Below are 23,082 nucleotides of genomic sequence, written 5' to 3'. Positions count from 1 at the left end.
AGGAGCTGGGTGTCAGAGAGAATTTCCTGGCGGGGGGGGGGGGGGAGACGCACAGGGGATGGGAGGCGGGAGGGGACGCACACACATTATTTTTAAGGGAAAAGAAAGAAAAAAAGATTATTCATTCCTTCTCTCCAGCGAACGCTGCTGGGAAGAAGGGATGAATTCCGGCTTCAGCACCGCACGCAGGGAACAGCGCTTAACTGTAGCGCTGTCTCCTGCACGGTCCATGTGGTCCTCATTCGGCACACGGGCGGCACATGGGTGCCGCACTGATGTGATACGTAAGCACACGGACACGGATAATTCCGATACCGATTTTTACGGTACCAGAATTATCTGGACGTGTGGGACAGGCCTTCAAATGCAATACTGGGCAATCAAAAGAACGTATCTGCACCAAAATGGTATCATTAAAAACTTCAGCTTGGCGCACAAAAAAATAAGCTCTCAACCGACCCGAGATCACAAAAAATGGAGACGCTACAGGTATCAGAGAATGGCACAATTTTTTTTTAGCAAAGTTTGTAATTTTTTTTCACTACTTGGATAAAAAATAACCTAGTCATGTTAGGTGTCTATGAACTCGTAATGACCTGGAGAATCATAATGGCAGGTCAGTTTTAGCATTTAGTGAAGCTAGCAAAAAAGCCAAACAAAAAACCAAGTGTGGGACTGCTCTTTTTTTTGCAATTTCACCGCACTTAGAATTTTTTCCAGGTTTCTAGTACACGACATGCTAAAACCAATGATGTCGTTCAAAAGTACAACTCGTCCCACAACAAAACAAGCCCTCACATTGCTATACTGACGGAAAAATAAAAAAGTTATGGCTCTGGGAAGGAGGGGAGCGGAAAATGAAAACCGAAAAAAGCATTGAGGGTTAAACGGTTAACGTTAGTTCACACTGAGGCTTTTTTTCGTCAGTTTTTGGAGTTAAACTCTTCGAAATCTCAAAAGCTTTATTGCTCCAAAAACTCTGCAAAAGCCACTGTGTGAACGCATACCTGGAGGATAAAACACAGAGGAAAAGTAAAAAAGAATATAAAAAAAAGTCAGTGCTCCCCGTGTGAGGAAAGCGCAAACTGAAACTACCCCATCCGCAGAGCGGTGTGTGTGTGACTGTGTGTGTGACTGTGTGTGTGACTGTGTGTGTGACTGTGTGTGTGACTGTGTGTGCGACGTGTGCCGGTCCGAAACGTCATGTGACCTAGTCCTCACACCAGGCACAACACAGCGACTGCTGCGCAGACTCGGAGAGGACAGCACTGACTCCGCCCACAACACGGACTGACAGCCCGTCACCCCAGGCCACGCCCTAACTCCGCCCCCTAATCAAAGCTTCACATCCGTGATATATGTGAGCCCCGCCCACCGCTTCACTGCACAGGCCCGGACTGACGGCTGCTCCACGTGTGTTGCGAGCAGAGATGGCGGAGCTGGGTAAGGTCCGGTGCCGCTGTGCGGAGCGCGCTCTGCTGTGCTGCCGCCATAGTGGTTCCTTCCCCTATTAGGACGCCGCATTGATAGAAGCCTGTGTCGATCTATGAGGGATTCCTGACTGCCCTGCTGCTGTCCATGGCCTGATTAGGAGGGGAGATCCTGGCTTCTCCTAGATCCCCCCTCTATCTTGCTCAGACTCGGGGCCTACATTGTCCTCCTGGTGTGTAGAATTGGGCAGACCCCTCTCCCACGTGGGAGTTTGTAGGAAGTTTCCTGACTATAGGGTCCTATTCCTGCAGGATTCTTGCTCTGATCCACTCTGCAGGGAGCGGAGTCCTGGTTCTGGTTCTAATGTCCGATAGATCATGAGGCTGAAGTTGGTTTCTTATTCGTTCAGTTTCTAAGGCAATTTTTTTAAAAATAGGTTTAACAACAAACAAATAAGCATCACAGTAATAAAACACCATGCAGCGAGGCGCCCTGATATGAATACGCTTAAAAACCGCTCCAAGAATTAGGCATCAAATAGGAAGAAATAGGCATCAAAGTGAGCACTGAAGGTGTTAAAGGGTTAACTGACTTTGGGCCACTGAGATCACACTAAGAATAATACACACTTGTGTGTTTTTCAGTGTGAGGTCAGTGGCCCAAAGTCAGTTAACCCCTTAAAAATATCAGATACTTTTTCAAATCTGTAAAAAAAATCTGCTGTTTGCCCACTTTGATGCCATTTGGGCCAGGCTGGAGGGACCTGGCTTTGATGCAGGGCATCACCATCTGTGTATTCTAAAGGTACCGTCTTCGCTCTTCTTTCCAGCCGCTGGGCTTACAAAGGGCAGAGAAGCACAGCGCCGAGGGACAGACAGCGGAAGGTAAGTATGAAGTGTTTGGTTTTTTTTTTTTAACTTTTACGCTGGTAACCAGGGTAAACATCGGGTTACTAAGCGCGGCCCTGCGCTTAGTTACCCGATGTTTACCCTGGTTACCGGCATCGTTGGTCGCTGGAGAGCTGTCTGTGTGACAGCTCTCCAGCGACCAAACAGCGACGCTGCAGCGATCCGGATCGTTGTCGGTATCGCTGCAGCGTCGCTTAGTGTGACGGTACCTTTAGTGTGAGATCAGTGGCCCAAAGTCATTTAACCCCTTAAAAACATCAGATATTTATTCAAATGGCTACAATTGACTGTCTACTTTGATGCCAGTTCTGATGCCTAGAACCCATTTGGGCCAGGCTGGAGGGACCTGGGTTTGATGTGGGGCTCCCTGTTCTATATGTCTGCAGTGTGAGATCCGTGGCCCAAAGTCATTTAACCCTTTGAGTAATACCCTTCTGTGCCCACTTTGATGCCAGTTTTACAATTTCAGCAGCTGTTTTTAAGTGTATTCACATCAGGGCACCTCGCTGCATTGTATGTTGTTCTTGTGGTGGTTTTTTTTTTCTTGTGTGTGTTAAACCTATAAGAAACAGAAAAAAAAAAAATTGCCGAATAAGAAACTGACTAATAAGAAACCAAATTCACCCTCACCGATAGATCCTACTGAAGACGTCTTTGTTGTTCGGCGGCTCATGTGGCCTCATGCTCTTCTCATTCTCCCTCCTTATTATCCAAGTGATGGCTGTATAGGATCTCGTGATCTTCCAGCTCTTATCCGTTCTCTCTGCTCCTTGTACTGTATAGCTGAGGATCCTGGGGTCTGTTTCCTTCTGGGAAGAAAAAAAAATTGATTTCCTGTTTGCAGATATATTAGGATATGTTCCCACGTTCAGTATACCCTGCAGGTTGGATGCTGTGTAAATCTGCAACGTCCAGCTTTCAAGAAAGCCCATGCCCGCTGTGTGCACCGATACCCTCGGATCACCTGCATAGACAGACATGCGGTGCGTCTTTCCAGACCGCAGAATGTCAATTTATGTAGCGGAGACGATAACTCTGTCCCTGGCGGTCACGTGCACTGCAGTTCTCACGATCAGCTCAGCTCATCGCGTGAACTGCAGTGTAGGTGTACTTCCAGCTGAAACAAGGTACGCCATTATTTAAATTCGTACACATGCGTAGTATGCTGCATTCCTGCAGCACTTAATATGCATGTGACTGAAAGATAATGTGGTTTTTGCCTCCTCTAATGAAAGTGTATGGGTTATTTACGCTGCTGAGACTGAGCGTCTCCACCACATAAATTGACATGCTGCAGTCTGGAAAGATGCGCCGCATGTGCGTCTCCGCAGGGAAGCCGGAGGCGTCCGTGCATGCATAGTGTAGATGGGATTTCTTGAAATCCCATCCACTATGCTTGAACATCTTTCTCCTGCACATATCACACCACCTCTTTGCCAATGTCGCAGCAGCACCCATCATCCCTGGTATCAATAGAACCACTACGGTAACTTTCTGTACTTTGATCTTGGCGATGCTTTCCCAAAAAGATGCCCTTTCCAAAATCAGTTTGAAGAGACCGACTTTAGAAGATTGTAACTTATATGTTTAATATATCTGTATGTACTTGAAAAATTGAATAAATCGGTTTCATATATGGTGGTATCTCTCTGCACTCCCACCCTTAAGGCCAGGTCCCCCCTACCCAGATGTAGCGGCATATATTCGCTGCTTCTAACGCACTGCCGTCTATTGAACATGTGAATCTGCATGTGATCACTGAACCGTGTGAATTTTGCGCATTCAATACATGCTATTAATATAACTTCTCTTGCGGAGACTTGTCTTCGCAAGCGAAAATGACAAATTGCGTTCTGGAAAGATGTGCCACTTTTTTGTCTGGAGTCGCGGGCATATGTGGATGCACAGTGGACATGGGGTTTCTTGAAATCTCATCCACTATGCTGTAACATCTGAAACCTGTGCTTTGGAAGCTGCATAAATAAGCAATTCCTGATCGTCTGCACATACCCTCAAGGGATTGTCTGGTCTTCTGACTATAAGGAAATGTGGCGTGACACAAGTTTCAAAATCTTGTGCTGTATGGACATAAGTTATTCATGGAAAGCTGCAGGAATCTGTCACCATCCTGACTGCATGGAGTGTGGGAGACTGAGAAAACAAGGGACCAGGAAGAGAAAGTTTGAAGTAGGGGGAGAAAGTTTAGTGAAAAAGCCTAGAATCACTGACCATGTCAGTTATGGTCCAGTTCAAAGACCTCTCCAGCACAGGTTATTGCCTATGGGTACTATCTACAGGGTGAACCATTTATATGGTTACACCTGGGTGGGCTATTTATAAAATTGCATCCAAAATGGCTGACTTTAAAATGGTCACCACCCATCTTGAAGTTTCCCCCTCCCATATACTAATGTGCCACAAACAGGAAGTTTGATATCGCCAACCATTCACATTTTATTTAGGCGTATTCATATAAACGGCCCACCCTGTACTATGTATCTACTATGTAAAGTGTCTGGCCAGATTTTATTAAAGAATGGTCTTTGTTATACTCCATGCAGCTTCTGATCAGCGCCTGCCATGCATCCTAAATGTACAGTTATAAGGACATATACAGATATAAGGACTCATCCATATGACCATCGGTGTATGTAAGAGTTGACTTTGCCTTCCAGCTCTCTTCAGTGTTTCTGATAAGACGGGGATTGTGGAGTTTGCCCAACGGTTGAGTGCTCTTGGTCTTTCCTTGGTGGCATCGGGTGGAACTGCAAAATGTCTCCGTGTTGCCGGTCTCGCTGTCAGGTAACACATGATCTTGGGTCAATGGGGACTGCTGTTTCCTGACATAATAAAGGCGTTTTTGTGAACTACTTTAACTATCCATGTTCCTTAGTGTCAGTAGGTGGCTGTGACCTGCAATCATGGGGCATTATTGCTAATTACATATGCCCCCAGAATGCCTATTCCAGATTAGTGTACATGTACTGTAGGTATTACTGGCAGGATTATTTTATCAGTGTCGTCTTGTAGACCTCCATATAGTGTAAAAATTAGTTTATAATTTACATCCACAATTCACCGTCGTAGAATTGTGGTTCCATGTACAGATGTGTCCTAAAACCACCGTTCCAGATATCTGCTCAAGGCAACAAAAACGCTAATCTGGATTTGGTTCTGAGTGTAGAACTTGTTTTCCCTTCTTCAGAGATGTATCTGAACTCACTGGTTTCCCAGAGATGCTCGGGGGTCGTGTGAAAACCCTTCATCCTGCGGTTCATGGAGGTGAGTGTTAAATGTGGAGAACCTGCTCATGTATGCAAGTGCTACGTATACTTTACTGAGTAGTTATACATGGACTGCAAACTGTGTGGTCTGGGCATAGAAAAATTGCTAGTTTTTTTTTTTTTTTTATCATTATCCCCCCCCCTCCCCTTTCAACTCAATGGCTGTATTAATAAAAACTGCTGTCATTAGGACACCGTCCTTACGGGACCATTGCAATTCTTAACGTAGAAAACCCGGCCTCTGACTGTAGATCTCTGTAACCGAGGAATAATCTTGTTAGTAGCCATTCGGTCTATTAGCCAAGATGGCTACACTGATCTATGCAGACTTGGGGCCTATTCACACAATTGATAGAGGAGCTTGTGTTGTCCACGTGGCTGTTGGTCACCACTTTGACTTTAATGAGTTTTTAGTCCTTGGGCCAATTCGCATGCAATTTTCGAAGGATAAAATTTCTGCATGTCCTACTTTGATCTCTCGGATGACTCTCCACCAGGTTGGTGGTCCGGTGAATTTAGGACATCACAAGGGCACACAACGGACTGCATTGGGATGGGAAGCTGGCTATTTTACCCTGGTGAGTCAAGTTTTATATGGTTTGTCTCGATACAACCTTGGGGTATGTGCAGTGTCTTTTAGACCCTGGCTTGCCTGCATCAGTTTTGAAGCAGAAGACTTTTTAGAAAAAAATGCCGGCTGTGTTTTCTGATGCTTTTGTGGATATTTTGCCGCAGCACTGTCATTCATTCTTTTCGTTCTTCCCTTTACTGCATGGATATGAAAACTATTGGTTGTGATGGTAGACTGTCATCCTGCCATATTTTTTTTTTTTTTTTCTTCAGTACGAGCTTGCTCACTGTGAATATTATGGTTGTATTGCAGACCCGGCGGCCCCTTATGGCCTAATATTGGACTCCATGCAGCCTCTCACATGTTGCAAGGATGTAAATGTTTTAGGTGCAACACAAACTTTGTGCATCTCCTATTTTAACAACCCAAGTGCATTAATGCGCCTCTAGTGCACTTCTAGTCTGTTACGTATATGGCTTCCTAAGCTAGGTGTCTCATGACCGGCACTTCAGATTTTTGCAAAGGAAGGTAATCCATTTAATCGGAGAAGCGCCCACACACCACACCACTGCTTTTGCACGTAAAAGTACCCAGGCACAAATGAGCGAATGTACTCGTGCTAAGTGTCTTCTTTGGGTAATCGCTGCATGTGTTGCTGCTGTCAGCCATGAGACATGCAGCTGAGGGGACTCAAGCATATTTTCCGAGGACTACAAAGGCTCGGTGAGCACACGAGCATGGTCAGATAACACCTTATCCGAGCATGTTTGCTCATCGCTACCAGGTTCCAATTTATTTGTGGTATCCTTTTACTGAATTCCATACTATTCCAATAAAAATATTGCAGCATACACCTATGGATTCTCTCCTTTTTAGAAGTATTTTTAGGAAAATGTTAGGTTTCTGGGTAGACCTTTTCACACTGATCATTGGAGCAGTTACAACAGAATGACACATCTGTTTTCTGCAGCTTTGCTGTACAGACTAAGGCCGGGGTCACACTTGTGAGTGTGATGCGAGAAACTCGCGCATCAATACCGGCACTTGGGACTGGAGCATGTGGCTGCCTGTATTTCTGTGCAGCCTAACGCTCTGGTCCCGAGTGCCGGCAGCAGTACCGGTATTGATGCGCTAGTTTCTAGCATCACTCACAAGTGACCCCGGCCTTAGTCACCTGAGTGTGCTGATATTCTTCACCCTAGTACTGGGTGATGGTATACAAACGTTAGAAATTCTTTATCCCATATGGCTTGAAAGCTTTAGAAGTAGTGAGAATATAGTTAATAAGAAACGATTCCTATGGATGTATTTAAATAGAACAATGTCGCTAATTGGTCATAATGTCAGCAATTATTTCACACTGATTTCCAGGAAAATAGATCTGTTCTTTAGAGTGCAAAATGGTACCCTTCTGCACATGGAAATATTTGGTACGACATAATTACACTGGACTTTTGGTTTTCTTTTGGCAGGTATTCTGGCGAGAAGCACCCCTGAAGACCAGGCAGACCTTACTAGATTAGCCTTTAGCTATGTCAGGTTTGTAAACCATCAGGCGTCCCCCAATACCTGCAATGGTAGCTTGCAAATGATGTATGTTAAAATGATACTGTGATGCAAATCTGTTGATTATGCTCTACCTATATTTTAAACTTGGTAGCAAAGCCACAAGAGAGGACTGAAAAATCCTCCAAAAATACAGCTGAAGGGCAGCACCGCTTAGGCCTTTCACACTTCCGTTTTTACAATCTGCACAGGATCCGTTGAAATGACAAATCGTGTGCACTGGGCCGTCTTTCTGACGGACCCGTTGAGGCTATGTGCACCTGTTGTGTATGCGTCTTCGCAGCGGTTTTCCACTGCGAAAACGCATACACAACACAACCCACGTAAAAAAAAAAAATCGCAATATTCTTGCCTTGCAGCGTCCCGCGCAGCGTTACCGATGCTCCTGGCAGCTGGCGTTCCCAGTAACGCCTTGCGTTACAATGACTTGGTGGTCTTGCGAGACCGCGACGTCATCAGGTAATTTCACAAGGCATTACTGGGAACGGCAGCTGCCGGGAGCATCAGTAACGCTGCGAGGTGAGAATATTGTGGTGTTTTTTTTTTTTGTTTTTTTTTTTAACACGTATTGGTACATTTTGTTCCTCGAGCTCCAGTATCACTCAGCTCAAATTTTACCATTGGTTTCCCCACTTGCCTCTTGTAGGAAATGTAGAGTGAGGTGTTACTTTTCGACTTCTGATATTTATTTACAGTATCTTATTTTTTTTCCCCTTGCAGGGTGGTGGTCTGCAACTTGTATCCCTTTGTGAAGACCGTGTCTGCATCTGGTGTGACGGTGGAGGAAGCTGTTGAGCAGATTGATATTGGTAAATGTTTCTCCACTTCTTCCTGACATGAGTTAAGAGCTCTTCACTTGTTTGCTTCCTGTGAACGGATCCCTGGAAGCGTGTGAAGGGCCTACTCCGGTCTACCACGAGGAGTATACATGCTTGGAACGTGTGTACCGTAATTCTGCCTATCGCATCTCCTTGCTTTAGGTATTCTGTTCCGTGTTACACTCTGGAGTTAGTGTAAGTCTATGGATGTCATAAATGTCTGCAGAAAACTTAGGAGAGGCAAATGATGAAAGTAATAAATGGCCTAAAAGTGAAGCTAAAGAGTCCAGAACACAACTTGCTCTTACACATGCTTGAAATATTTTACAAAGAAATAAACGAAAACCACTCCACTTATCATACAATATCTCGGCACATTGCTTGCTTCGAGAATCTGTTCAGAATGGTCAAGAACCCTGTAAGGCTATGTGCACACACTGCGGATCCGCAGCAGTTTTCCCAAAGTTTACAGTACCATGTACAGGTCCTTCTCAAAAAATTAGCATATAGTGTTAAATTTCATTATTTACCATAATGTAATGATTACAATTAAACTTTCATATATTATAGATTCATTATCCACCAACTGAAATTTGTCAGGTCTTTTATTGTTTTAATACTGATGATTTTGGCATACAACTCCTGATAACCCAAAAAACCTGTCTCAATAAATTAGCATATCAAGAAAAGGTTCTCTAAATGACCTATTACCCTAATCTTCTGAATCAACTAATTAACTCTAAACACATGCAAAAGATACCTGAGGCTTTTATAAACTCCCTGCCTGGTTCATTACTCAAAACCCCCAACATGGGTAAAGGCCCCTTCACATTTAGCGACGCTGCAGCGATACCGACAACGATCCGGATCGCTGCAGCGTCGCTGTTTGGTCGCTGGAGAGCTGTCACACAGACCGCTCTCCAGCGACCAACGATGCCGGTAACCAGGGTAAACATCGGGTAACTAAGCGCAGGGCCGCGCTTAGTAACCCGATGTTTACCCTGGTTACCATGCTAAAAGTAAAAAAAAACAAACACTACATACTTACCTACAGCCGTCTGTCCTCCAGCGCTGCGCTCTGCTTCTCTGCACTCCTCCTGTACTGTCTGTGAGCCGGAAAGCAGAGCGGTGACGTCACCGCTCTGCTTTCCGGCTCACAGCCAGTACAGGAGGAGTGCAGAGCACAGCGCTGGAGGACAGACAGCGGTAGGTAAGTATGTAGTGTTTGTTTTTTTTTACTTTTAGCATGGTAACCAGGGTAAACATCGGGTTACTAAGCGCGGCCCTGCGCTTAGTTACCCGATGTTTACCCTGGTTACCAGTGAAGACATCGCTGGATCGGTGTCACACACGCCGATCCAGCGATGTCTTCAGGGAGTCCAGCGACGAAATAAAGTTCTGGACTTTATTCAGCGACCAACGATCTCCCAGCAGGGGCCTGATCGTTGGTCGCTGTCACACATAACGATTTCATTAACGATATCGTTGCTACGTCACAAATAGCAACGATATCGTTAACAATATCGTTATGTGTGAAGGTACCTTAAGACTAGCGACCTGACAGATGTCAAGAAGGCCATCATTGACACCCTCAAGCAAGAGGGTAAGACCCAGAAAGAAATTTCTCAACAAATAGGCTGTTCCCAGAGTGCTGTATCAAGGCACCTCAATGGTAAGTCTGTTGGAAGGAAACAATGTGGCAGAAAACGCTGTACAACGAGAAGAGGAGACCGGACCCTGAGGAAGATTGTGGAGAAGGACCGATTCCAGACCTTGGGGAACCTGAGGAAGCAGTGGACTGAGTCTGGTGTGGAAACATCCAGAGCCACCGTGCACAGGCGTGTGCAGGAAATGGGCTACAGGTGCTGCATTCCCCAGGTAAAGCCACTTTTGAACCATAAACAGCGGCAGAGGCGCCTGACCTGGGCTACAGAGAAGCAGCACTGGACTGTTGCTAAGTGGTCCCAAGTACTTTTTTCTGATGAAAGCAAATTTTGCATGTCATTCGGAAATCAAGGTGCCAGAGTCTGGAGGAAGACTGGGGAGAAGGAAATGCCAAAATGCCTGAAGTCCAGTGTCAAGTACCCACAGTCAGTGATGGTGTGGGGTGCCATGTCAGCTGCTGGTGTTGGTCCACTGTGTTTCATCAAGGGCAGGGTCAATGCAGCTAGCTATCAGGAGATTTTGGAGCACTTCATGCTTCCATCGGCTGAAATGCTTTATGGAGATGAAGATTTCATTTTTCAGCACGACCTGGCACCTGCTCACAGTGCCAAAACCACTGGTAAATGGTTTACTGACCATGGTATTACTGTGCTCAATTGGCCTGCCAACTCTCCTGACCTGAACCCCATAGAGAATCTGTGGGATATTGTGAAGAGAAAGTTGAGAGACGCAAGACCCAACACTCTGGATGAGCTTAAGGCCGCTATTGAAGCATCCTGGGCCTCCATAACATCTCAGCAGTGTCACAGGCTGATTGCCTCCATGCCACGCCGCATTGAAGCAGTCATTTCTGCCAAAGGATTCCCGACCAAGTATTGAGTGCATAACTGAACATTATTATTTGATGGTTTTTTTTGTTTGTTATTAAAAAACACTTTTATTTGATTGGATGGGTGAAATATGCTAATTTATTGAGACAACCCAAAAAACCTATCAGGAGTTGTATGCCAAAATCATCAGTATTAAAACAATAAAAGACCTGACAAATTTCAGTTGGTGGATAATGAATCTATAATATATGAAAGTTTAATTGTAATCATTACATTATGGTAAATAATGAAATTTAACACTATATGCTAATTTTTTGAGAAGGACCTGTAAACCCATGGGGAAAAAAAACCACAGTGCACATGCTGCGGAAAAAGCTGTGTGGAAACGCTGCGGATTATTTTCCGCAGCATGTCAATTGTTTGTGTGGATTCCACAGCGGGTTTCAACCAGCACCAATAGGAAAGTGCTGGTGAAAACCCGCAGAATAAACCGCAAGAAAATCCGCAGTGAAAACCGCAGTGGTTTTGCACTGCGGATTTTCCAAATCCGCTGCGGAAAAATCCACAGCGTGGGCACATACCCTAAAAGTCCGTGTTCCCCTGATTCTGCCACTACACTCCTAACCACCACCTCCATGTAGCACTTCTTTAGAGATATTCAAATTTGTTACTTTTGGAGAGCAGTATGTGAAATCTCTGCTTGCAGACCAACTGGAGGTTTCTTCAGTGTCTTCTCTAGAGGGTTGTGCTATTGTCCCTCTCTTCCAGATGGCGTCAATTACAATTCGATTGACCTAATGGTCTCAGACTCTGTAGGACTGTGACTGGGAGCGAGGGGTAAAGACTCACACCTCCAGAGAAGATGCTAAAAAAAAAAAAATGCTTTGACTGTAAAGACATTTTAAATGTTGCGCTCAAAAGGCAACAAATGTTAATCTCTGCAGTGGAGCAACGCAAATTGGAAAAGAGCAGCAGTATCAGGGGAGCTCATAGATTTGAGGACGGGACAGGTCCCTGTTAGAAGAATAATCCAATATTTAAAGTTTGTGTATTAATTTGTTAGTTAGTACTTGTTCATTGGAAGTCCTACTGTTATGCTTTAACAGCATCAATTGGCAATGCCACCGATCGCTGCTGTTGGCTTCTTAAATTCAGCTGTCAATCACTGGTGCAGTTATCAGCTCCAGGAGTTCGTGCTCCCGTTGGCACTCAGCGACGCAATCGCAGGGAGCTGTTGGTTTGCCTTGACAGGTGGGGGGGGGGGGGGGGGGGCGGTATTGATGGTCCTGCTTCATGTTGGGTTAGTTTTCCCACATGCTAGGCATCCTACGAGAGACACTGACTTTTACCATATGACGTAGTACAAGTGATCAAACATTTTCAGGTTCAAGTCTCCTATGGGGACTGGAGAGGCAAGCGAAAAGTTGAAACATACCGTAACTTGTTTTTCTACACTAAAAAAAAGTTACATTGGCAAAATTGAGCTGATTGCTGATGCTGCAAGCAGCTTTGTCTACAGCATTGGAGGAGCACAGGGGCTCTGAAGCTGCCTAGATGCAACCTAGTGTCAGGGTAATACCTACAAGCTGGTTTTCAGGCTGCGGAAGACATGTTTTTCCTGGCCTAGTAAAAGCGGCCATCTCTGAAGTGGCTGGAGATGATCCACGAGCAGTACACTAGAGATGAATGATTTATTTATTTTTTTCCATTCTCATGACTGATGGGGATATATAATGGGAGGCGAATTGTAAAATATCTTTTTAAACCCTCTTTGCAATTTTGCCACTTAAAGATAACACTTTAATTTTAGGTGGTGTAACGCTACTTCGTGCAGCTGCCAAAAATCACGCACGTGTCACTGTCGTGTGTGATCCCAGCGATTATGACAGTATTGCAAATGAAATGGAAAAATCTGAACAGAAAGACACAACCCTAGAGAGCCGCTGCCAACTGGCCCTAAAGGTAAAGTGTCGATGGGGCCAGAAATGTGGCCCGTTATATCCCTTGTTACAGCTTCTGCTCTTGTCACAGGCGTTCACTCACACCGCCCAGTATGATGACGCCATCTCGGATTATTTCCGTAAGCAGTACAGTAAGGGGGTGTCTCAGCTTCCTCTGCGGTACGGCATTAATCCTCACCAGGTGCCTGCTCAGATCTTTACTCGGGGACCACGACTTCCATTAACCGGTAAGTGACCAATGAATAAAAAGGACCAGAAAACATTGGTTTATCTACAGGGTTCCTATATTTTAGTCCATGATTCATAATGTTCTGAAAGATCGGCCTCATATTGCTCGATTTCCTAACAGTTGTCCGTTCTGTCCTACTCCATGGTGTAACACGATCACTATACATCAGGAGTGTTCTCCAACTGTTAATGCACATGTTGCCCAATGGTCACAAGGCTAATAGTATCTTATATAGTTGAGGCTGACAGTTTGGCTTTCAAACTTCAATGTTTTCAGACTTGGCCTATCATGGAGCCAAAATCTTAATGTCTTGCTCACTGAGCCACTTACCACTCTTGTCTTGTGACATGGTCTCCAACGAGCTGACAAAAGCTTTGATCACCAAATTGCTCATAGAAGATATTTGGATCCCATTCTTTATTCATGCCCATATTCTTAAGTTGTGCATGCGCCCCTCCATAAATAAGAAGCTTTATGTTGTGATGACCCAGGAGTGTATGGAACAGATGGTTCACAATATAGTGACATGATTTTACGTCCTTATGATCTCCCTTCTACAGTGCTGAATGGCTCTCCGGGGTTTATTAATCTGTGTGATGCCCTGAACGGCTGGCAGCTGGTGAGAGAGCTGAAAAATGCGTTGGGCCTCCCTGGGGCCACCTCCTTCAAACATGTGAGCCCTGCAGGTAACAATCCATGTCATAAAATCCTGTGATACTTAGTTCCTGAAACTACGCTTTAATTATATTGCTTAGACCATTCTCGACATGTCGATATTAACCCCTATCTGACCTCGGACGGGATAGTACGTCCGAGGTCAGAAGCCCCTCTTTGATGCGGGCTCCGGCGGTGAGCCCGCATCAAAGCCGGGACATGTCAGCTGTTTTGAACAGCTGACATGTGCCCGTAATAGGCGCGGGTAGAATCGCGATCTGCCTGCGCCTATTAACTAGTTAAATGCCGCTGTCAAACGCAGACAGCGGCATTTAACTACCGCTTCCGGCAGGGCAGCTGGAAATGACGTCATCGCCGACCCCCGTCACATGATCGGAGGTCGGCGATGCTTCAGATTGGTAACCATAGATGTCCTTGAGACCTCTATGGTTACTGATCACCGGTGGCTGTGAGTGCCACCCTGTGGTCGGCGCTCACAGCACACCTGATTTTCTGCTACATAGCAGCGATCAGCAGATCGCTGCTATGTAGCAGAGGCGATAGTGCTGTGCCAGCTTCTAACCTCCCATGGAGGCTATTGAAGCATGGCAAAAGTAAAAAAAAAAGTGAGAAAAATAAAGTTTAAATCACCCCCCTTTCGCCCCAATCAAAATAAATCAATAAAAAAAATCAAATCTACACATTTGGTATCGCCGCGTTCAGAATCGCCCGATCTATCAATTAAAAAAAAGCATTAACCTGATCGCTAAACGGCATAGCGATAAAAAAATTAGAAACTCCAGAATTACATTTTTTTTTTTTTTTTTTGGTCGCCAAGACATTGCATTAAAATGCAGTAACAGGCGATCAAAAGAACGTATCTGCACCAAAATGCTATCATTAAAAACGTCATCTCGGCACGCAAAAAATAAGCCCTCAACCGACACCCCCCCCCAGATCATGAAAAATGGAGACGCTACGAGTATCGGAAAATGGCACTTTTTTTTTTTTTTTTTTTAGCAAAGTTTGGCATTTTTTTTCACCACTTAGGTAAAAAATAACCTAGTCATGTTTGGTGTCTACGAACTCGTACTGACCTGGAGAATCATAATGTCAGGTCAGTTTTAGCATTTAGTGAACCTAGCAAAAAAGCCAAACAAAAAACAAGTGTGGGATTGCACTGTTTTGCAATTTCACCGCACTTGTAATTTTTTTCCCATTTTCTAGTACACGACATGCTAAAACCAATGATGTCGTTCAAAAGTACAACTCATCCCGCAAAAAATAAGCCAAGTTGACAGAAATAAAAAAAAAGTTGTGGCTCTGGGAAGGAGGGGAGTGAAAAACGAACATGGAAAAAACGAAAAATCCCAAGGTCATGAAGGGGTTAAAGAACAGATTGTAGGATCTTGTATGTTCCAGTGCGGTCTTGCTTCTAACTTCCTCCAGTCATCTTGTAATATCCCTTTCTACCACCAGGGGCTGCTGTTGGCGTTCCTTTGACAGAAGAGGAGGCCCAGGTGTGCATGGTACACGACCTGTTTGCCACGCTCACTCCCTTGTCATGTGCCTATGCAAGAGCCAGAGGTAACTGACAGGTTTTCTTGATACGGCGTTCCTTGCAATGTCAACATTTTTACATGTAATTATTTTTGGGAAATCCTCAAGAATTTGGCCAGTTAATTGCTGTTCTGTCGGCTTCTATTCCTTAGGGTCTGACAGGATGTCGTCGTTTGGTGACTTTATTGCTATTTCTGATGTGTGTGACGTCCCCACTGCAAAAATCATCTCCAGAGAGGTAAGATCATCTCACTAGGTGAAACCTTGGGCATTGATGACTGAAGGTGTTCAGTGTGTGTTAAGGTACCTTCACACTGAACAACTTAACGATATCGCTAGCGATCCGTGACGTTGCAGCGTCCTGGATCCTGCTGTGACATTGTTGGTCGTAGCAGAAAGTCCAGCACTTTATTTTGTCGCTGGATCTCCCGCAGACATTGCTGAATCGGCGTTTGTGACGCCGATTCAGCAATGTCTTCACTGGTAGCCAGGGTAAACATCGCGTTACTAAGCGCAAACACTACATACTTACATTCTGGTGTCTGTCACGTCCCCCGGCGTTCTGCTTCACTGCACTGTCAGCGCTGGCCAGCCGTAAAGCACAGCGGTGACGTCACCGCTGTGCTTTATGGCCGGCCCTCAGTCAGTGCAGGAAGCAGAACGCCGGGGGACGTGACAGACACCAGAATGTAAGTATGTAGTGTGTGTTTTTTTTTTTTTTTTTTTTTTTTAACGTTTACGCTGGTAACCAGGGTAAACATCGGGTTACTAAGCGCGGCCCTGCGCTTAGTAACCCAATGTTTACCCTGGTTACCAGGGGACTTCGCATAGTTGGTCGCTGGAGAGCTGTCTGACAGCTCTCCAGCAACCACACAGCGACACTGCAGTGATCGTCATCGTTGTCTAGATCGCTGCAGCGTCGCTAAATGTGACTGTACCTTTAGTTTCTCGCCTCTGGTACAGGGGGCTGCACAGGCAAGTGATATTGGGGTCTATAAAGTGAGGGCACGTTGCCTCCAGTGGAGTTATGAGTTACATGCTTTAAGCCAACAGTTGGGAAACTCCGCATATCATAATGTGAATCTTATTAACCCCTTCACACTATGCCTATTGTCCTTTTCTCCATGTTGTGCATTCTTTGCCAACCCAAGCTATAGACTTGAATGGGGGATATGGTGTAGTACTGGGTGCATCTGTGTTCCTCCTCCTGCATCACTTAGGGCGCAGTCAGATGGCCGTATAAATCGGGCCACAATGCAAGACTGGCCACAGCTCTCCAGACCTGAGCATAGAAATGTATGAGGTAGTCCCACTCGGTTAGAGGGCCACCGGCCAGTCCGTGCATTGCAGTCTAGGTCTATCCCGATTATATATGGCCGTCTGACTGCGCCCTAATATCCAGCCTTTCATCGGTTAGCTCCCAGGCAACCCCTAATGGAATAGCTCTCCACCTCTGCCTCCCCTGTGCCGGTGCCTGAACTCTGCTACATGGGAATCCCTCCTTTATTCCAATGCAGATGGAAGGATTTTGGTAGATGACGAATCCTCCTGTAATCTGTAGCCATCAGTCACTAATGGTCCGCTCTTAATCTTGTATTCTGCTAGGTTTCTGATGGCATTATAGCTCCAGGGTACGATGAAGAGGCTCTGAAAATCCTCTCCAAAAAGAAGAATGGAAATTACTGTGTCCTGCAGGTAATGTATGATTATACACGGGGCCTGGCTTCCATTAAACGGTGCCCAGCCGCACAGATCTCCGGTACGAAGAAATCCGGAGAATGCTGTAAATATAAAGGTATTTGGGTTCCTAGAAGTTAGGCGGACTACATTAGGATATGATGGGCTTTTTCCATCTGGATTTGATTAGCGAAATTGTAGGAATTAATTTTTTTTCTTCCTTCTCCTTTCCCATCGTCCTTACATTAGTTCTAGCTGCCCATACACGGCTTGATCCCATAATTTGGTAATAAGCGCCTCCGGATAGTTGGAAGCACATGTTGTGGTGAACAGGGTGATCTCCATGTGCTGGGAGACAGGTCTGAGTGGGCACACTTCTGAAATTGTGGCTGCCAAATAGAGACTGCCACATAAATGAAGGCAATTTCAGGGTCTGTAACTTGGGTTATGGTGTGGGTTCCGCTTTCCAGCATGGGCATCTGAAAGCAATCTGCATTATACATGTAAAGCAGACTAGTGGTGTTGGCGCTATATAAAAATAAAGATTATTATTTTATTATAATATTTATATATAATTTTTCTGTTTAGATGGACTCCACTTATGAACCCGATAATACTGAGATACGAGCCATTTTTGGTTTGCAACTGGAACAACGGAGAAATGATGCAGTTGTGGACGGCTCCCTCTTCAGCAATCTTGTTACAGCAAAGAAAGAAGTACAGGCTTGCAGTCCTTCATATTATTATTTTTTTTTTTGTTTGGGTCGCTAATTCTGTTTGTCATATTGTAGTGGCTTTGTGCCAGGAGAGGTCGTGGAAATACACTAAACTTATTTCTAGGGATCTGTACACCTAGCACATGCCAAGCAAACTGTATTGTCATGCTCCATTTTAAGAGCCCCAAATATGTGCAGTACCGTAAACTAGATTATCACACAGAGCTACAGTTAGCAAATGTGTATACCATGTGCTGTGTGGTTTTTACATTTGTTCTATATATTGACACACTGCAGCCTTCTACTAAAGTGAGTCGGTCGCCACTCATCAGTATTATGTAGGGGCAGAGATCCTGATTCCAGCGGAGTATCATTTACTGATCTGCTTGCTGCAGTTTTGATTGATTTTTATCTGATAGCTGAGCTCTGTATAAACCTACCCACACTGCTGTGCATAGGCAGAAAGCTGCAATCAGTGATAGGGATGTGACTGTAGAATTTATGAATATAGAGGACTACATGGCAGCAGGGTTACTTTCTTTATCGCCTCTCATTGGGGGACACAGGAACCATGGGTGTATGCTGCTGCCACTAGTGGTTATCTTCTGATTTAAACAGTGACTTTGATGAAGATTATAGCAAACAGCTGAGTAAGTGACACATCACTAGATTCTGGGTCCCTGCCTTTACAAAAATGTTATTTTGTAGGGAATCTGCTTCAGAATCCACATCAAAACTTTTGAACCAGCTTCCTATTTTTTATTTGGGGCAGAAATGCTCCTATAGTGCACAGCTAGTGAATGAAGTTTACAAGAAGCTTGGGTCAAACGCCTCAAATTACAGGTTTCAATTTCTGGCAGATTACAAAGGAGGGCAACAAAATTAATAAAGGGGATGGGAGAACTACAAAACCCAGATAGATTAGCGAAATTAGGATTATTTAGTCTAGAAAAAAGACGACTGAGGGGCGATCTAATAACCATGTATAAGTATATAAGGGGGCAATACAAATATCTCGCTGAGGATCTGTTTATACCAAGGAAGGTGACGGGCACAAGGGGGCATTCTTTGCATCTGGAGGAGAGAAGGTTTTTCCACCAACATAGAAGAGGATTCTTTACTGTTAGGGCAGTGAGAATCTGGAATTGCTTGCCTGAGGAGGTGGTGATGGCGAACTCAGTCGAGGGGTTCAAGAGAGGCCTGGATGTCTTCCTGGAGCAGAACAATATTGTATCATACAACTATTAGGTTCTGTAGAAGGATGTAAATCTGGGTATTTATTATGATGGAATATAGGCTGAACTGGATGGACAAATGTCTTTTTTCAGCATTACTAACTATGTTACTATGTAAATACTTAAATATTCCGAAACTGACTTGTGTGTATATGTATAGAGATATATGTGTGTGTGTAGTAGCAAATTTTATTGAGTCTTCACAATTAAAACTTCATGGCCGGGGGAGAAGAAAAGGAGCTCGTGCGAGCAGGGGAGACTATGGCCGTTTCGTGCGGTCTTCGCGCTTCAACGGGTCACTCATGCAGACCCGTTGAAGCGCAAGGACCGTGCGAAACGGCCGTCTCCCCTGCTCGCACGAGCTCCTTTTCTTCTCCCCCGGCCATGAAGTTTTAATTGTGAAGACGCAATAAAATTTGCTACTTTGAAGATTGGTGAGTGCATCCTGCTTTTTTTCTTTTGCTACCTGGGACACATATGTTATTTCATGGTTTTGCACCCGATATCTTTTTCGCCACGGCTGTTGCTGACATGATATAGCTTTTTAGTACCGGCTTTCCTGAAGATTATGGATTTAGTTGGGGCAGTGCTGTCCATATGCTATTTTTTTTTTTTTTTCTTTTATTCGTTTTTGATATATATATATATATATATATATATATATATCTATATATATATATCTATATATATATATCTATATATATATATCTATATATATATATCTATATATATATATCTATATATATATATCTATATATATATATCTATATATATATATCTATATATATATATCTATATATATATATCTATATATATATATCTATATATATATATCTATATATATATATCTATATATATATATCTATATATATATATCTATATATCTATATATATCTATATATATATATCTATATATATATATCTATATATATATATCTATATATATATATCTATATATATATATCTATATATATATATCTATATATATATATCTATATATATATATCTATATATATATATCTATATATATATATCTATATATATATCTATATATATATATCTATATCTATATCTATATCTATCTCTATATATATATATCTCTATATATATATATATATCTCTATATATATATATATATATCTATATCCCGCACTGCTGACCAGAACCTTAAAAGTTTACAAGATACAATTATTGATTTTTTTTTTTTTTTTTTTTTTTTTTTTTTTGTCTTGCTTAAGCTTCATCCATACTAAAATATAATGCTAAAGATGCGTTTTTGATCTAACTTTGTTTTGTAGCTCTCGGAGTCTGCAATCAGAGACTTGATTGTCGCCACTATTGCGCTGAAATATACCCAGTCTAATTCTGTATGCTACGCCAAGGATGGGCAGGTAAAGAAAGCGTTTGCGGACTTTCACATTACGTCACGATAAATGTATAGAGGATATGGGGGATGGGTCGGCCAGGGTTAATGGTAGTAACTACTGAAATGTCCTAGTGATAAGCTGCCACTTTATATTAAAAGGATATTCCATTAAAGCTTCACTTTCTGTAGTACATGTCTAATCGGATCTTTTTTCGGGACAGGTGGTGGGTATGGGTGCTGGGCAACAATCCCGCATACACTGCACCCGTCTGGCTGGGGACAAAGCTGATAACTGGTGGCTGCGGCACCACCCGCGTGTCCTGGGAATGAAGTTTAAAGCCGGAGTGAAGAGGGCCGATATTTCAAATGCCATTGACCAATATGTCAGCGGGACCCTAGAAAAGGTATTGTATGACTGGTGCACATTGGATTAGCATGCGACAAATGACTGAACTCTGATACATGTGGCGTCTGTCCCCAGGAGGAGCTGGAGCAATGGAAGTCCCTGTATGACCAACCTCCAGAGCAGCTGACTCCAGAAGACAAGAGGCAATGGATCTCTACCCTAGCTGGCGTTTCCCTGAGCTCTGACGCATTTTTTCCATTCAGAGACAATGTGGAACGGGCAAAGAAGGTGAGATGACGAGCAAATTGTGGGGGTTCACCTTGATCATATTATACAGGGATCTATGAACAAAAATGGTCTTATATCTAGAGTACAGTGATCGTAGATATTCTGTGAAATGGTGCAAGTTCTCCAAGGGACAGAAGACTGATTAAAAAGGTTTGTTTCCTGACCTCCTGTATATATCTGTGTGATGATGGTGCGGGGAGGCTCCTTGCACATTTGGTGCTTGCTTTAATACTCTACTGTAATGTCAAAGTTTTACAGAAAGGGGAAAAAAAAGCACCATCAAATGCATTTGAGTTGAAAAATGGTACATGACTTTAGATTTCATTAGCATAAAATATGCCTAACTCGATAAGTCTACTTCTTGGTATTCTATAAAAACCCAAACAATATCAAGACAATGACTCATGAGGAAGAGATAAAAAGCGTTAATCTGCCTTTACTACCCAATTAATTTTTAATGGCTGTAAATCACTGAAAAGATCTTTGAACTCAGTCCAGATTACTTCAAAAAGCTCCAGAGTGTTAATGCTGAGCTATTCCGTACTTTGAAGAACATCCTGTTTACATGGCTGTAACTCGCTGCTTGGAGATTCGAGGGGACATCCATTTACAAGCGATCTAGCAGCTGTTGTCACATGTAATAAGTTCTAAGGCCTATAAAAATGACGGCATATTGTTGTCTTCATGGGACGATGTGACCTCAAACTGTATGGGAGCAAAGAAACCTCTTAATTATTTGGTGTCCATACAGTTTGCAGTGTTCGGTATAAAAAGGCCTTAAAGTAGCTGTTTTTTTATAATTTGTATTTCATAAATTAATAGTGCACATGGATATTTCTGACCAGATATATTAAAGTTTCTTATTTCTGTGGAACATTTAATTTATGAAATTAAACCGGTTACTCTTTAAGCACCAATCCACTAGTTATAGTGGCCGATGTCTACCCTTTACTAGCCACAATCGACAGTCTAAATCCATTTTTAGAATTTCTTGTAACATGTCGTATTCTCTTAATGACCGTCCTGTGCACTCTTACAACCAGAAACCACATTCATATTCTAATTCCTATATTTTCCTTGCAGAGCGGGGTTCAGTTCATTGCTGCTCCTTCTGGATCTGCAGCCGACAAATTGATAATTGAAGCATGTGACGAGTTGGGTATTGTTTTGGCGCACACCAACCTGCGACTTTTCCACCACTAGCATTCCAAAAACAAAAAGTTAGAGGATTTTTGTACTGTTACAATAAAATATGGTATTGCATTGGTAATTGTGACTTGTTCTTTATGGCTTTGTCTGAATATTTGGTGTAAGTATAGGCGACAGAACTGCTGCTCCATAAGATGCAAAGCTGGTTCACCCAAACTGGTGGCCAACTTCCCAGGAGAGTAGTGCTCACATTACTGGCTGTGTGTAAGAAAAATACCAGGATTGATTGATTATAAGTGCCTTTGAATGCTGCCGTGTGCCATTCCTCTGGATTTTCTTCATGATGGCAGGATCTGAGATGCCTAGCGGCTACCCTAACACTTCCAGTGTGGTAGTTTCACCACTTAGAAACAGATGAGTACCATAAAATCATGTAGTGGCTGATTGTTTTTATTGCATGTTTGGGTGTTTTCAAAGTATCTCAGATGTGCTCAAATAATGCTTGAGTCCCCGTGGCTTGACTCGCAGCTGTTGTCAGACTGCTGCAACACATGCAGGGATTGCCTTATGGCTGCGGGGACTAACACATTGTGCCTGAGATACTCGGATACCACCATACCTGAGCATGCTCACTCGCGTGAATACATCACCAGAACCACCATCAGTGCATTACTACATCACAGGAACTAAAATTTCAGTATTTGAGAAGGTCGAAGGGGTAAGGTTTCTCCTTGTGGAGAGTGACAAACCAGCTCTGGTTTGTCAAGTTAAGGAGGCTTATTTGCTGTGGTCTCCGAGTATTTGAGTGCTCAGATTTAGTTTTCCTTT

General features: G+C 43.5%; 1 protein-coding gene across 1 annotated transcript; it reads left to right on the top strand.

The window, feature by feature from the left end:
- The first annotated feature begins 1,340 nt into the window (after positions 1-1,340).
- ATIC (5-aminoimidazole-4-carboxamide ribonucleotide formyltransferase/IMP cyclohydrolase) lies at positions 1,341-22,375 on the top strand. The gene is made up of 16 exons (XM_069733404.1): positions 1,341-1,443; positions 5,015-5,141; positions 5,545-5,621; positions 7,667-7,733; positions 8,481-8,569; positions 12,884-13,035; positions 13,105-13,261; positions 13,824-13,949; positions 15,397-15,504; positions 15,630-15,715; positions 17,083-17,172; positions 17,743-17,871; positions 20,404-20,496; positions 20,693-20,875; positions 20,953-21,105; positions 22,189-22,375. The coding sequence occupies exons 1-16, from the start codon at positions 1,431-1,433 to the stop codon at positions 22,306-22,308; spliced, it is 1,770 nt and encodes a 589-aa protein (XP_069589505.1). The 5' UTR covers positions 1,341-1,430; the 3' UTR covers positions 22,309-22,375.
- The last annotated feature ends 707 nt before the right edge of the window (positions 22,376-23,082 follow it).

The sequence above is a fragment of the Ranitomeya imitator genome, chromosome 7 (assembly GCF_032444005.1).
Source record: "Ranitomeya imitator isolate aRanImi1 chromosome 7, aRanImi1.pri, whole genome shotgun sequence".
NCBI classification, from domain to species: domain Eukaryota; kingdom Metazoa; phylum Chordata; class Amphibia; order Anura; family Dendrobatidae; genus Ranitomeya; species Ranitomeya imitator.
This window is presented reverse-complemented; position numbering and strand designations above follow the sequence as displayed.

Excerpts from the sequence above, each read along its gene's own strand:
- ATIC (XM_069733404.1), top strand. Across the intron at positions 5,142-5,544 it reads GTTGCCGGTCTCGCTGTCAG|AGATGTATCTGAACTCACTG; the intron begins GTAACACATGAT and ends TCCCTTCTTCAG. Across the intron at positions 15,505-15,629 it reads TGCCTATGCAAGAGCCAGAG|GGTCTGACAGGATGTCGTCG; the intron begins GTAACTGACAGG and ends TCTATTCCTTAG.